At 33.8% G+C, this 15,746-nt stretch overlaps 1 protein-coding gene across 1 annotated transcript in view; it reads left to right on the top strand.

Annotated features, from left to right (window-relative positions):
* LOC142330705 (cytochrome P450 4C1-like) overlaps window positions 1-15,517 on the top strand; it is a 39,663-nt gene extending 24,146 nt beyond the window's left edge. Inside the window, exons 9-13 of the mRNA XM_075376151.1 lie at window positions 319-431; window positions 3,640-3,874; window positions 6,316-6,335; window positions 10,397-10,574; window positions 15,348-15,517. Of these exons, the coding sequence (XP_075232266.1) occupies window positions 319-431; window positions 3,640-3,874; window positions 6,316-6,335; window positions 10,397-10,574; window positions 15,348-15,517 (716 nt within the window). The remainder of the gene's footprint in view (window positions 1-318; window positions 432-3,639; window positions 3,875-6,315; window positions 6,336-10,396; window positions 10,575-15,347) is intronic.
* Window positions 15,518-15,746: the final 229 nt, after the last annotated feature.

Genomic DNA, 15,746 nt, shown 5'->3' with positions numbered 1-15,746 from the left:
TTGATGCATCGGTTAATATTGAGGAGTTTATAATATGTCTAACTGCGTAAACATTGCGTCTACGAAGCTGGCCGTTAAGCTTTATAAAATTGTTATTTTTTAACCACATTACTAAATTTACTTTAAATAAATTTTTATTTTTTTAATATTTATGGCATTTTCAATCACTTATCATATTTCTCTGTGATATTTATACAGTAATTCTAGAAATAGGTAGTAGTACTTACTATAACATTATATTTAAAAAAAAAAAAATTTTAATATTTTTATTAGATTATTAAATTATATGTAATGGATTCTTTTTTTAAATTATTTCAGAAATGAAGATTAATTATAGAAAACCCTATTTAGATTTGATGTTAGAATATGGTGCTCGAGAAAATCTATCAGACGAAGAATTGGCATTACAGATTAATGATTTAATGGTTGCAGTAAGTTATATGTTTTAAGAGTTATTTAGGATAATACATTAAGGATGAAAGATGTAATAATAATAATAATAATAATAATAATAATAATAATAATAATAATAATAATAATAATCATTAATAGGTAATATGTGAATGTAATCAATAGTATAAACCATTCTTTTTTTTCCATTGTTTATTTATAGTCACACCAACGATAATTGTCATTAGCGATTTAAAGATAACTACATGATCATAAATAATTAAACAATAAACACAAACTAGAACAAGAATAATGAATGGATAATAAATATTGGAGCACTACTAGGCTATTTTCACAGTGCATCAGTATTCCGTAAGGAGTCTCACATAAGCAATACCGCTAAATTAGGTTCTTCATCCCATTATCAGAGAGAAAATGTAGCAGTCTTTTGATGTATTTCTTCTGATTAAGTAAACACTTCACATCTAAACCCAGGTGTAATTGTTATCAAATAGACTCGAACACTGGGCAATCTATGAGTAAGTGGTAAACAAACCATTATACATTCCACGGCTCACAGATATGCTGAGGAGAGCCAAATTGTGTCCAATTCTCAGCCAAGTCAGGATGATTTGATCTCTTCTGTTGTTTGGGATAAAAGGTTTCTTGAACACATTCTCTTGGATGCCATGTAAGGCTGTCGAAGAACTTAGCAGCCAGAACTTAATCCACTAAGTATGTAGTTTGACACGGACTGTCTTCATGAAGTCGCTCTCACATGTTAACTCTGACCAGAGGCCATTTGTTGCTGCTCTCCTGGCAGCTTCATCAGCCTGTTTGTTCCCGAGGATGCCACAATGGCCCAGGACCCATACAAATACCACTGTCTTGTTTATTCTTGAGAGGGTATCATAAATTATTTGAATATGGGTTCAGATTGTCTGTATTTCAATCTCTCAAGTACATTCATTGAGCTGTCGTCACTACGGATCTTGATAACTCTCAAGGAGTAAATTGCGTAGACCTCGCAAAAGAACACAGAGGAATAGGCACTACGATTATATGTTATCTCATTGTCAGGGAGTATTACAACAGCCACTTCCATCGGTCGAGGCAGAGCCATCTGTACAGATGAGTGTGTACCCATTGTACTCCTTTAATCATTTTGCTAAATTGGTCCCTAGCAGATTGGTAATGTGGGTCTTGTTTAAGACTTCCAGACAGTAAATATTTAATCTTTAGAGATGTGAGCAACCAAGGAGCATCACATACTATTTCCTTTTATCAGAACAGACAGGCCTAGTTCTGTAAATAGCGAAGCAGTCTGAAGTTGAAAGGCTGCGGTAAGGACTTCTTCCCCTTGAGTTGTAGAGTGCAAGAGGGCCTGGTCATCAGCCTTGAGCAGGCCTGCTGATCACATACTTGATAGCCTGGTATTTCCTCCTGTAATGTAATGAGAATTCATAGGATTCCATTACTATACTTGGTATAAGGATAGTGACACATTTGTCACAATCAAATATCGATAGAGGCATTCCCCTATCAATATTTGATTGTCAAGTATTGTGCAAGGATTCTAGTAAGCCCTTTGTTTTTTCTCTCACAGAGTCATACAGAGTAGATCCATATTCCAGCTTCGGCAAAACAATGCTTCTATAAGTGTTCAGAATGATGATTTTGTCAGCACTCCAGTTGCAAGATGATATGTATTTAAGGATATTAATCCTGCTTAGATAATCGACCTTAATGTACTTAATGTGGCTTAATAAAAGCCTGCTTTTCATTAAAAGTCACAAGTTTAATCTCATTTTTTCCCTTTATCTCATCTTCACCCAAGTTTAATTTGACCATGTTCTTGTTGCCTTGCTGTCTTAGAGAAAACAATAAATCTTGACTTAGTTAGCGACAATTTGAAACCACTACACTGTGTCCATTTTTGCACTGAGTTCATGAATTCTGTATTATCTCCCTAGTAGTTTCAATCTTCTTGCCTCTACAGGTGATAGTTATATCATCAGTGAAGATACTTTTTTTCACTGGTGAAGTGATCACATCAGCTATCCCATTAATAGCCATCAAGAAGAGCATCACACTTAGGTCAGATCCCTGAGGAACTCCATTTTTAATTTCAATGACTTTTGAAAGTATTTCATTAGCCCGGCCATGGATTGTCCATTTGCTTAGAAAATTAGCTACAAAATTCAACACATTCTCATTAACACCGTTCTGCAGTAAGACAAGCATTATCCTCTCTTTCCAAACTGTCTCACAGGCCTATTCAATGTCTAAGGTTACTGCAAGGAGATGCTCCTTAGAGGCAGATGGCTCGCACACATTAGTCTGTATAGATACTAGGTGATCCATGGTAGATCTCTTTTCTTTGAACACGTATTGGTGTTGGAAGAAGAATTTAATTCTTTCCAGATGCCATTTCAGTCTATTATTTATTATCTTCTCCATCATCTTGCAAAGGGTGCACTTTAAGCAATCAGATGGTAGTTCTCTGCCAAAGTGAAACATTCTAATTGTACCATAATTCATATATTTTATAGTTATAGCTGATAAAAATTATGTACTACTTTATTTTCATTATAGCAGTATTTTTCTAAAAAAGTAAGAAGGAACTTTGCAAAGAATAAAATCAGATTGCAATATAGGTGTAATTAACATAATTTTATTTTATTATATTGTAGATTTTAAAAATCACAATAAAGTATATAAATTATATAGATATATATTTTTATTGTAAACTTTTTCTTTCATATATGGTATTGACTCTTCACAAATCTCTTGTATCAAATTTCTAATTCCATTAATTAAAATTTTAGTTAAATTTAAAATAAAAATGATCATTATCATTATTACTGCTAATTAACTTTATTTGGCTGACTAGATTTACAACCTTAATTATGATATTTTTTATTAACATCAAAATGAAATACAATTACTATCATAGAATAAATGCAGTATGCTATCATAAACCCCATTTGTAGGACACCAAATCTTTTTACAATTGTAATGGACTTTATACTGCATATTTTATCCTTCTTTGTAGTATTGTAATTCTATTATGTAGATTTAAATTATTCTTATGTATTGTGTTTCAGACATTTTGTTACTTTGTTGTAAAAATACCTAAGATATTTATATTATCTTGTGTTCATAAGCACATCCTATGTTTTTTTCTCTTTTTTCAGAGAGAGAGAAGATTATTCTTAAATTGTAATAAATAGGTGTTTTACTTTATAGGGATCAGATACTTCAGGTGTAGCAGCAAGTTATGCTTTAGTAATGTTAGGAATGGACCAAAAGTTACAAGATCGAGTATATTGTGAATTACAAGAGATATTTGGTGATTCTGACAGACCAGCCACAATGGAAGATATTTATTTAATGACACAGCTTGAAATGGTAGTTAAAGAAACAATTCGTATAACTTGTCCACCTCATATGGCAAGAACTGTTCAAAAAGATGTACAACTTCGTAAGTGTAAATTATGTTAAACAACCAAATTGCATGATTTAGTGTACAATCATTCAAGTTCCATATGTGAAACTGACGTGTTAGGTATATTTTTGTAGGCTCCGTGAAATTTGTATTTTGTTTACTACTTTCACAATTTACACCATTCATCCTTATTGGATGTTTTTTGCACGGGTTGGATTTGTGTTTTGTGCTAATAAATTAGGGTGTGACTATACAATTTTTTAATTGTTTAAGGAATTTTACTGGTGGGTAGCCTACAGGCTACACATGTCATTAGGTTAGTTGTTTTGTTTCATCACCCTTACTGGGACTGGGCTTGTGCTGTATTATTCTTTATTTTTTGTCTGTGTTGCTTTATTACTTATTTCTGTTGTTTTATTCCTTTAATTAATATTTTGTTTCGGATATTTGTTGCTAAACAGACATCTTGTTTGTTGATTTGTTGCTAGCCTGCCATTGGCTCTTTGGTATCTCTGGTTTATTTATGTTTATTATACTTAGTGTTTCATTTATTATACTTAGTTTTTGAATACGAACAAGATGTCTGACAGGAGTAAGACCACGCAGGTATGACCTTCTGGTGACGTGGTATTCAAGATTCAGCAGGATGATTCTTCCTCATTGTCCAGTGATGAAGAGCTGTGGGCTGGACCATCAGGAGTCCTGCTGGTGGTTATATGAACTTTATGGTTCAAGATTTCCAGGGGGCTATTGGGAATGCTGGTAGCTTCAGTCCTCTTTTGAGAACTTTTTATAAACATTATGCGGCAGCATTGCATGTTTTGGAAGGTCCCAGTAGGACCAGTAAAAAGACCATATGTAAGGTGGTTGAGAAAGAATTAAAGGAACTTAAAATGTTCATGATTGCTTTGGTGAACGGTTATGAGTTGATTGTGACTAAGCCTCCTGTGGTTAAAGAGGTTGTTAATGCTTCTACTCGGGTGTCACAGTCAGTACTTAAAGGAAAGCATGAGGCCAGTTTATTTCATTGGCAACCCGAGATCCTGTTCGTACATTTAAAGGAAGGGGCTGTGGCAAAGACTAGCAAGTGAATGAAGGATGACTTTCAAGTTGTTCTGTGTGACAAGAGGCTGAACCTGAGGATTCAGAATATCAGAAAGACTCAAAATAGGATGGTCATTGTCGCAGATGACAAGGAGACTGTGAAGGTTATTTCAGATTCTCTAGAGGTTGGCACATCTAACATGAGAGTTGCCCCAAAGTGACTGAGGCACCCAAGAGTTATCATATATGATATCGATTGGCGGTTATCAGAGGATGAGATGCTGATTCATTTGAGGCAGCAGAATATTCAGATGGATGAAACTACTTTCAAGGCTGGGTGTTGGTTGCTATTTAAATCGGGTAGGCATGAGGCAGAGGATTATCATGGTGTATATGAGGTTACTCCTGAGATTCTTGATAGCTTGTCCAAGCTATCAAGAATCAGGAATCAAGAATCAGGACAGGTTATTCATTGATTTTTCTTCGTGCAGGGTTAGAGAATACTTAGATATCCAGCGCTACTTCAAATGCTGCCAATATGGTCATATGGGCAAGAATTGTAAACAATTGGCAGTGGTCTGTGCACATTGTAGAAATGAAGGGCATCAGTATGAGGGGTATCCTAAGAGGTCTGAGGGTCCTCTTTGCAATAATTGCAAGCGTTTTCGAAAGGACTATGAGCGTTCTGTGAACAGCAAGGAGTGTTTACATTATCAGAGAGCTATTAACATATACTATAATTCTATAGGTTTACATTGTTAGTTTCGGTCAGTTGAACGCACAGAGTACAAACATTGTTCAGGTGCTTGGTGAGGTTGCTCTTTGCAGGAATTTGGATGTTGCTTTACTGCAGCATCCTTACATTGTTTCTGGTGGTCTGCCAAGTTTCTCTCGTTGGAAAAAGTTTTTTCATGATTCTAATAGTATGTCCACTGTTCTGTGCAGAAGAGAGTTAGACTGTGTTTTTCTTCTACAGCTCTCTAATTATCATCATGTTGTCATTTGTTTGGATATTCCACACTTGCATCTTTATGTTGCAAGTTCATATTTTCATTACCATGACCCTGCTGATCATTTTGAGTTGTGGGATAAAATCCTGAGATTCTCTGGTCACAATCCAATCCTCATTGGTGCAGACATCAACACTAAATCACATTTGTGGCATAGTGGTCTCACTAATGTTGGTGGTGAGTTGGTTGAGGGCTTTATAGCCTTATTGGTACGCAGGTTTTTAATGAACCTGGTGACTTGCCCACAAGTTAGGTATGGTAGATGGGCGTCGGTTGTTTGATGGAACGAACGTTGATAGATATATTCCTGCCAATGTTTGTAACTAGAAAGTGGTTGACAATTGCTCAAGAGATCATCGATTAATTGTTTATGAGATCGTTAGTGGTTTGCGTGATCGTTACCGATGTAACGTTCCAGTTCAGCGGGGTCGGCTTCTGCACAGGTATGCGGATTGGAAGAAGTTTGATCTTTTGTCAACCAGACTTGAGTTTTGGATCGGGGTCTGGAGACGAATAGCCTACAGGACGCGGAGAGATAAACAGCAGCTTTTATGGATGCCACTGAGTACTCGATTTCCCGCAGTTCTGGCCGAAAGGTTGGCTCCTTGGTGTAATATGTAGTTATCTAGTATGAAGAAAGCTGTCTGTCATTTAGGGAGGCCTCTCAACGTGAGGGTGATTCTGAGCGGCGGGCAGTTCTTATTGGCGAATACAGGGATCAGAAATCCAGCTATTTTCACGAAGTCCGGACGGCCAAGAGGGATTCTTCGCGTTCCAATGTGAACGACCAGGGAAACAAGGATCCCTTGGGAGTCGTGTGTAGAATAGTCGGACACAAACGTAGAAAGGACGTTCTTCTGTCCGCTCTCTCGACCCGGCAGAGCGTGGTTTCGGATATTTCCTGAATTTTACGCAACTACTTGACGATCTTCTCACTGGTAGTAGCGAAGCTGGAGAGACCGCATACCGTCTTCGGGTATGGCGTGAGGTCGCTCTGTTTCGCGGGGATGCATTATCTGTGGAGATTGCTAAGGCTGAAGTGCGTCGGGATATCTGTAGTTTTGGTAAAGGTAAGGCAGGCGTCTTTAGTCAATCAAAGAAAGAAAGACTTCTTTCTCTGATGGCCTAACGGCTGAGCTCTTTGTTTCCTCGGTTGGAGTCAACATGAGATTTATCACACGCGTATTTAATAAATTTTATTTGGAAGGTTCTTCTCAGTGTGCTAGAAGAAGGGGTTGTAAAATTTTTAAGGGAGCAACAAGGGTCCGACTGTTAGTTCATCGTATCGGCTCTTGACGTTGCTACCGGTTATCGGCAAGATCTTTGAGAAGGTGTTATATGTTCGTATAAATGAGAGGTTGGCCTCGCGTGGATTGCTGATGGAAAACCAGTACGGGTTTCGTTCCGGAAAAAGCACTGAGGATGCCATACTTTGTGTGGTAAATGTGGTGTTGGCCAGTGAAGGGAAATGGTCTTGGGGATCTTCCTAGACATATCCGGAGCGTTTAATAATATGTGGTGGCTCTCTATCATTTTCCAATTACAGAGGAGAGAATGCGCTGAAAATGAACCGCAGGTGTTGAAAAGTTATTTCAGTCATCCTGCTGGTCGAAGGATGCTCGTGGAGAGAGGTTGAACTCAGGGCTACTCGTGCATGTAGGGTGCTTGAACTGTGGGTTCAGCAACACAAGATGACTTTCAGCCCGGAGAAGATCACGATGATACTCGTCAAAGGCCGTGGCGGAGAGTCGGCGAGTTTGAGTGTCGATGTCAGGCTATCGAATAAAGTACACTCATATACAGAAGTACCTCAGGTTCTCTTGATGAGAAGTTTCAGTTCAAGAGGCACCTTCAATACGTCGCAGAAACCACTTGTAGTGCCTTTTTTGCAATCCGACGTGTGGTGAATCTGGATTGGGGTCTCAATTTTAGGACTCTAAGCATCCTGTACAAGGGCGTGTGAGAAGCAATTATGTTGTTTGCTGCACCAGTTTTGGCAGATAGGATGAAATTCCGTAGTTATAGAGATATATTATTAAGGGCCCTGCGACTATTACTGTTGACGCTAACGGGTAGTTACCGGACAGTTTCACAATCGTCTTGGTGATTGAGAGGATGAAACCGGTTGATATTCTAGCTCTTGACAAACAGGAGCGGTATGTTAGTAGGAAGTTGGACGAGTTGACTTCCAAAAAGAATCGGGAAATTGAGGAACATGGTTATGGTGTGTGGCAGATTAGATGGGATGAGGCTATTGACGGCCGATATATTCACAATCTTTCCCAGATATTAGAAGCTTGCAAGGCGCCTCATGGGTTTCCCCTAACAATTACGTAAATCAGTTTCTTACCGGTCACGGGACCTTCAGGGGTAGACTGGCTGGATTCGGGTCTGTGCCCGGAGTGTAGGGTACCGGACGATGCCTTCCTTGTGTTGTATGACTGCGCCAAATACGATCTGCAGCGCACCGTAGTAATTTGTCGACTGGATACCGTCGGAGTAACACTTGACATCAATCAGAACTGAAAAGAACAGGCTAAATGGTCAGTGGTTGCAGAATTTCTCCACTATTTGGTTAGGGAACAGATTGCGAAGGGAATCTAGGGTGCAGTTTGGTCTTGTTCCTGCATACTTTGTTTTGTTACGGTTTCTTGTTAGTGCCAAGGTTTGTAAGATGACCTTCGGTAAAGCCCATCAAGATTAGGTACGGAAGGGGTGGTTGGAGGGAGTCTTCCCCTAGGGAATCAAGATGTAGAATCTCATGCACTTTCACTTAAATTTTATTTATTTAATGTTCTTTTGGTGTCGTAAAAGACTTTTTGTTTTATCATGGAAACATACATTATTATTATTAAAATGAAAGTAGAGTTTACTGACCATGCTGTAAGAAATGAACATTAATTTTAAACATTTTAATTGATTTTGTGTTTGTTTGTTTTTCAAACTCCGTTTTAAAGTTTAAGCTTCATTCACAAGTTTAATGTTTAAAAACCATTAAAATATAAATTTGGTTTGACATTCACAAGAAATTATTAATTTTGTATATGTTTTTGCCAGTAACTATCACAATAGAAAAAAAAATAAGGAAGCTAATAGTGCACTCGCCCCCCTTTTGTGTTGCAGGGCATTGATTTTAGTTCTTTACTAGTGGTTCTTTCTGGCAGATTTTCGATTGGAATGTAATCATAACTATTGGCTAGAAAGATGATGCATTGTATTTTCCCTTCCTTCTAGATTATAGATTTTTATTATTTATATTAGGGGGCTGAAGTGGTAAGAGAAGCAAATTTTTTATTCACTCTACTTGATGTAATTCCCTTCAGTTCATTTTTTAAAGATATTTTGTTGCAAAGACCAGTAGAGTCAAGCAGAAATGCACTCTTAATGTATGTTATACATACACTCTTAATTTTTTGAGAAATATAAGTGGTTGATCCACATATGGGTGATAATTGCCTAGACAGGATAGGTTGGATTGGCTGGTGAAGAGGATGGATCTAAATAAAAGGTATTTCTTATGTTTTTATGTCTTCAGCATACTGCCTGGATTTTTTTGTTGTTTTTCGTGTATTATTTTTTCTGAATCTGACTCTCAGATGTAGTTGTCTTTTTAGAGCACCAACTATGTAGAAACACTTAAAATGAACATCACTAGTGTAAAAGATAAATTAATGCAATATTATCACTTAAATAGGTTTTTAATCATTATTTTGCTTCATTTCTTTAAAGAAAGAAAGTAATTCCATTTTCCTCTGTAGGATGCAACATGTATTATATTACGTCAGAAGGTTTATTATATTAGGTCCTGGAGGTTAAAAAAAATAATAAATAAATAAAATACTTTTTCATCACATTCTAGACAAGAAATTATACTTCACCTAACACTGAATATCTGCCATGGCTTGTTCTTATATACACACTATTATCATGCTACCCATATACTCTTGTGGTAGTCAGACTAAACAATTTTAGGTTCTTTCATATACCTAAATTTTATAAGATGTTGAAAGTCTGTAAACACTGATTACCTCTACTCGGCTTCAGGATCACCAGGCAGGAGAATTTCATATAAGAAGAATCCCTGTGGTAAGATTTAAATTTTCTGTAATCATAGATTTGGGATTTACTACAAGAATGAATGGTAATTTATATATGTATGTAGATTAGCAGTTGAAGGCCTTATTGGAAGTAAGTCTTTACCTGGCATTACAGTTCTTGTAGGAATCCTTTGGGTGTACCAACTATATCGAAGATCAGCATTCAGTTGAAATATTACTATGAGAAGATTGACCTTAACCTCATGGTATTCATTATATAATTAATGAAATTGTGTACGTTAATGATATTAAAAAATTAAAATTTTTGTTCTGCAACTGCTTTAAGAAGCAAGTAAATGCTTACTTACACTATTACAACAAAAGAATATTGTTAAATAACACTGTTTATTTTATACTTGTATACATATTTTTTTAAATATTGTTTATTTATTTTTTTAGAGGATGAGAACATGATTGTCCCTGCTGGTTCAACTTTATACATGATGCTGTATAACATGCATAGGAATCCAAAATACTGGACTCGTCCAAATGAATTCTATCCTGATCATTTTTTACCAGAAAATGAAGCAGCAAGACCAAAGTACAGTTATCTACCATTTAGTTATGGTTTACGTATGTGCCCAGGTAAATAACAATTTTCTTTTTCTTCCATTACAAAGAAATAACAGAATCGGATAATTTTTTTTCAATTTGGCCGCTAAGGATCATGTTACGAGTTCTATTTTCCCATGTTCTGCTGTTTACTTTTTCACCAATATTCATTATCATTATCAATTTAGATGCTATTTCTTTCTTTCTTTCTTCTGTCCACTGATCTTAATTCTTAGTTTTACATTTTGATTTGAAAACCCAATTTTTGGATTTTTCTCTAAAAATTTGCCTAAACTGAATTTCCTCTTCAGAGATCTGGTTTTTTTTCTCAGGCCTTTTCTGACTTCTAAGAATCAATTTAATTAAGTTTTACAGGAATTTAAATATTTTCTTTGTCAAACTATTTTTGTATATACTTGAAAGATACCCATATCAAAATAGCCTTTTCTCCCACTGAATTAGAAAGTTTTTTGGAGTATTTCAAATTATTTTTTTATTATACAGATTTCATTCACTTTTTTTTGTGGATCCTAATATTCTTTTTTCTAATTTTTCTATTTCTTCTTTACTGTTTAGGTTTAATTACCGTTTTCTTATCTTCACAGTTATGGAAAGGTTTTTTTTATTTTACATCCCCTTTGATTATTCGGTAAACTTTCTCCATTTTCCTGATTCTTTCATGCATCACCAGTTTGCTGGATAGTTTTTTCGTAAACCTTTAAACTTTTCAATTCTTTGCATTTGTTGAAGTTTGAGTTTAATGAATTTGGTACATTTTTTTTATTTGTCATGAATTTAGTTTTTTCAATATATTTCAAGATTTTTAATCAATTTTCTCCCTATTTCTTTGAGAAATTTAAGTTGAATTTCTGCTGATTTAATGTTTAGTATCAGAAGTACCAAATCATCTTTGAAGCTAAATAGCTTATCTTGATTACTTTTTTTTTTATTTTTATACCCAGAATTGTAAAATTCTTCTAATGAAAAATTCCAATCAAATTATTTTTTTTTTAAACTGTTAAAAAGAACCACTGATATGAACATTCCTTGTTTGACAATGATTTCATCAGAGTTTTGAATAAATTTTCTGGTTTTAGGATTGATTCCAAATTCTTCTAGAGTATTAAATAAAGTTTATCTGTCTATCAAGACATAGTCTTTCTTAAAATCCACAAACGTTACTACATAGTGATTAGTCGATATTGTTTTATGTTTAATTATACTTCTAAAATTGAAAATTTGTTCTGAACAGGATTTACTTTTTCAAAATACTCAATAATAATATTCTTCTACATTTTGATATAGTTTTATTAGCTGTTATGGAGAATTTTGTAAAAATAACATAAGGGACTGGTAGTATGGAAGTATCTCTACAATTATTGACCCCCTTTAATATAAAAAAGATGAGTTAAGGCAATTTTACAATGGGTAGGAATTTTTTCCTCCTCCTACATATTTAAGAAGATGCCAGACTCTGTGGCATGGGTGGTAGCATCTCAGCCTTTCATCCAGAGATCCCAGTCAGGCATGACATTCTCACATGCTACAAAAATCTCCATTTCACCTCATCCTCTGATGCAACACCTAACAGCGGTCCTGGAGGTTAAAAAAAATATATCGTATTATTTAAGATTGATGTGGCTAACATTGAATTTTGCCTGGCTTGTTTTAACCGTTCTAAGTTTATTAAATTTTTTCCAGAAGCTTTATTACATTTTAAGGGTTTGATTACTTCTTTGATTTTTTTTTGGAAGTTCTGAATCTGGAATTTACTAGTTACTGGATTAAAAAAATTAATGTTCCTTTAAGCTCTTTGCAGTTAATTTTTTTTTGTTTTAATTCCAAATTTTCATTTTATTTTTAAAGCAGAGACTAAAAAATAAATAACCTTTAATTTTGATCAGTTTAATTTGACCAGAAGTCTCTGGAATTATCTCTGGGGAATCCTATTGTAATTTTTCTAGAATTTTTTCAAAATTTCTTCTGACATTTCTGAAAATCGTAGAAATTTATTTTCCCTGTTCTTTTTTTATTTTTTAAAAATCTTTGATTTTTTGTTGTTTTCTATGTTTTTTTCTTTTCATGGAGCTTATATTTAACAATTTTTATTCCACTAATTATGTTTTTTATAATTCAAACCAATTTCCAGATTTTGTATTCTAGATATTTTCTAGCATTTCTTCATTTTGATTCCATCATTTTAGTTTGGAATTTTGATTCTAGGTTTTTGCATTTTGTTCTTGTACAGAAATTTCATTTTAATTTTGTAATGAAAATGAATGATCAGCACTGAAATTTACTTTTCTTTGGAATTTTACTTTTATTATTTCTTTAAAATTTTCATTAGAGATTACTAAATGATCAAGTTTAAATTCTCCAAGATTTGGACGAAAGACTTACTCAGGTTTTACTATTTCCTGAAATTTTTTTTAAAACAGACTGACATTTTCAGGTTGAAAAGTTTGCATAAATTACCTTTTCTCAAATTTGATTTGTTATTTTATGGCCTGAATAATTTTCTATGGTTCTTTTGAATTTCTTTTTCCATTCCATTTGCATATTGAAATCTCCTAAAAGAATTTTGATATTAGAATTCAGAATTTTAGAGGTTCCTGATTCTATAAGTTCCCAGAACTCTTATACTTACTCCAGGTTGTTTTGGTTATTCAGTGCATGGCAGAGAAGTTTGTTTTTGCACTTGAGCAATACCAATTTGGTTCAAAAAAGTATAGGGACAAGGGAAGCAATTTTAGGCCTCAGATTAATAGTAGAAGTAAGATTAAAGAAAAATAAACCAACATACTTGGCGTTTATAGACTTAAAAATGGCATTCGATAACGTAGACTGGAATAAAATGTTCAGCATTAAAAAAAAAATTAGGGTTCAAATACAGAGATAGAACAATTGCTAACATTTACAGGAACCAAACAGCAACAGTAATAATTGAAGAACATAAGAAAGATGCCGTAATAAAAAAGGGAGTTCGACAAGGATGTTCCCTATCCCCGTTACTTTTTAATCTTTACATAGAACTAGCAGTTACTGATGTTAAAGAACAATTTAGATCTGGAGTAACAGTAAAAGGTGAAAAGATAAAGATGCTATGATTTTCTCATGATATAGTAATTTTAGCTGAGAGTAAAAAAGATTTAGAAGAAACAATAAACAGCATGGATGAAGTCCTAAGCAAGAACTACCACATGAAAATAAACAAGAACAAAACGAAAGTAATGAAATGTAGTAGAAATAACAAAGATGGACCATTGAATGTAAAAATAGGAACAGAAAAAATTATGGAGGTAGAAGAATTTTGTTATTTGGGAAGTAGAATTACTAAAGATGGATGAAGCAGGAGCGATATAAAATGCCAAATAGCACAGGCGAAATGAGCCTTCAGTCAGAAATATAATTTGTTTACATAAAAAATTAATTTAAACATCAGGAAAGCATTTTTATAAGTATATGTTTAGAGCGTCGCTTTATATGAAAGTGAAACTTGGACAATTGGAGTACCTGAGAAGAAAGTATTAGAAGCTTTTGAAATGCGGTGCTATAGGAGAATGTGAAAAACAAGATGGGTGGATAAAGTGACAAATGAAGAGTTGTTGGAAAAATATAGTTGAAAGAGACAGATTTATAAGCCGTATATTAAGGCATTTTGGAATAGTCGCTTTAATACTGGAGGGACAGGTAGAAGGAAAAAATTGTGCAGGAAGGCAACGTCTGGAATATGTAAAACAAATTGCTAGGGATGTAGGATGTAGGGATTATACTGAAATGAAATGACTAGCACTAAATAGGAAATCTTGGAGAGCTGCATCAAACCAGTCAAATGACTGAAGACAAAAAAAAACAGATTTTCCTTTAAATATTCTACAACTTTTGAAGTTAAAAATATTTTCAACTAAAAATCTAGTTTCTTAAGCCACTAGAATTATTTTATCTTCTAAAACTTTGATTAGTTCTTAAGATATGGATTAGAGTTGATGTTTGAGTTTTGAAATATATTTGTTTCAGAATTTAGATTTTAATGTTTGGAGGTTTCAAAGTGCTCCAATTCACTTTTACACATTGGTTCGGGTTTCCCAGAATCCTTTGACCCAAATGAACTGTATAAAATGGAAGTGGATTTCCTCTTGAATTACCACCTAAGGTAAAATTCCTTCAAAATAAACTTCCCATTGTGCATAAAATTTGTTGTGAGTATTTTAGTGTTTCACTTAACCCAAAATGAGCCAAATATGTTAAGTTGGAATTCTCCTGATTAGTTCAACTAAAAGAAATAATTTTTTTCATCTCTCCAAAAGCACCATGTGGTGAACATCCATTGGAATTTGATCCTAACTAAAATCTTTTAAGATTTTTTACAAAAAATTTTCTGGGCGTAAGAGAATCATTTCCTTGCATCAAAAAAAAAATATTTATCCTTGTTCCCCAAAATGCAATAATCAACTATTTAGTTATGGCTCATATATTTGCCCAGAAAAATTATTTTTCTTCAATTACAATATAAATAGGGTAATGGAATAAAATAATTCTTATTATTTACAACAAAGAATAACTAACTAATAACTGTAGATATTTAATAAAACGAAAACAAAACTTAAACCAAAACCATTATCCATATCCATAGATAGAATAAAAAACCACATCAAGATGAAAAATTCATAATTACTGATTTAAAAAAAACATGTAAATTTAAGTAATTTAATAATTATTTTATAAATTGAAAAAATAATTTTAAGTTTTAAAATGAAGAAATTAAAAAAATGAAAATTCAAGACAAAATATTTTTTCATGTTCCAGGACATAAATATGGTATTTATTCATTAAAAGTTATATTATCAACTGTTTTAAGACGATTCAAGGTTATATCAGACCTTAAACCAAATGAACTTAGATACAGAGTGGCAATTATGCTTGAGTTAGCCAATGGATATCCATTACAACTTGAACCAAGAACATCTTCAAGATAAAAATCTTCGTTGACGTCAAAAAATCAATGAAAAATAAAAGAGACTTAATGCACTTAATTTTTTAATTATTTTATAATTATTAAGTACAAATAAAATAATGCACGTCTTTTATTTTTAATTCCTCAAAAGCACTTTTTCTAAACGGCCATCAATTTTTGTGGTTATTACTAGAGCACATTAATGCTAACAGGATGCAGTCAACTGCATCCAACATTAACATTTGATTTGT

The sequence above is a fragment of the Lycorma delicatula genome, chromosome 9 (assembly GCF_047948215.1).
Source record: "Lycorma delicatula isolate Av1 chromosome 9, ASM4794821v1, whole genome shotgun sequence".
Classification (NCBI taxonomy): Eukaryota; Metazoa; Arthropoda; class Insecta; order Hemiptera; family Fulgoridae; genus Lycorma; species Lycorma delicatula.
Note: the sequence above shows the minus strand (reverse complement) of the source record. Positions and strands in the feature narration are given on the sequence as shown.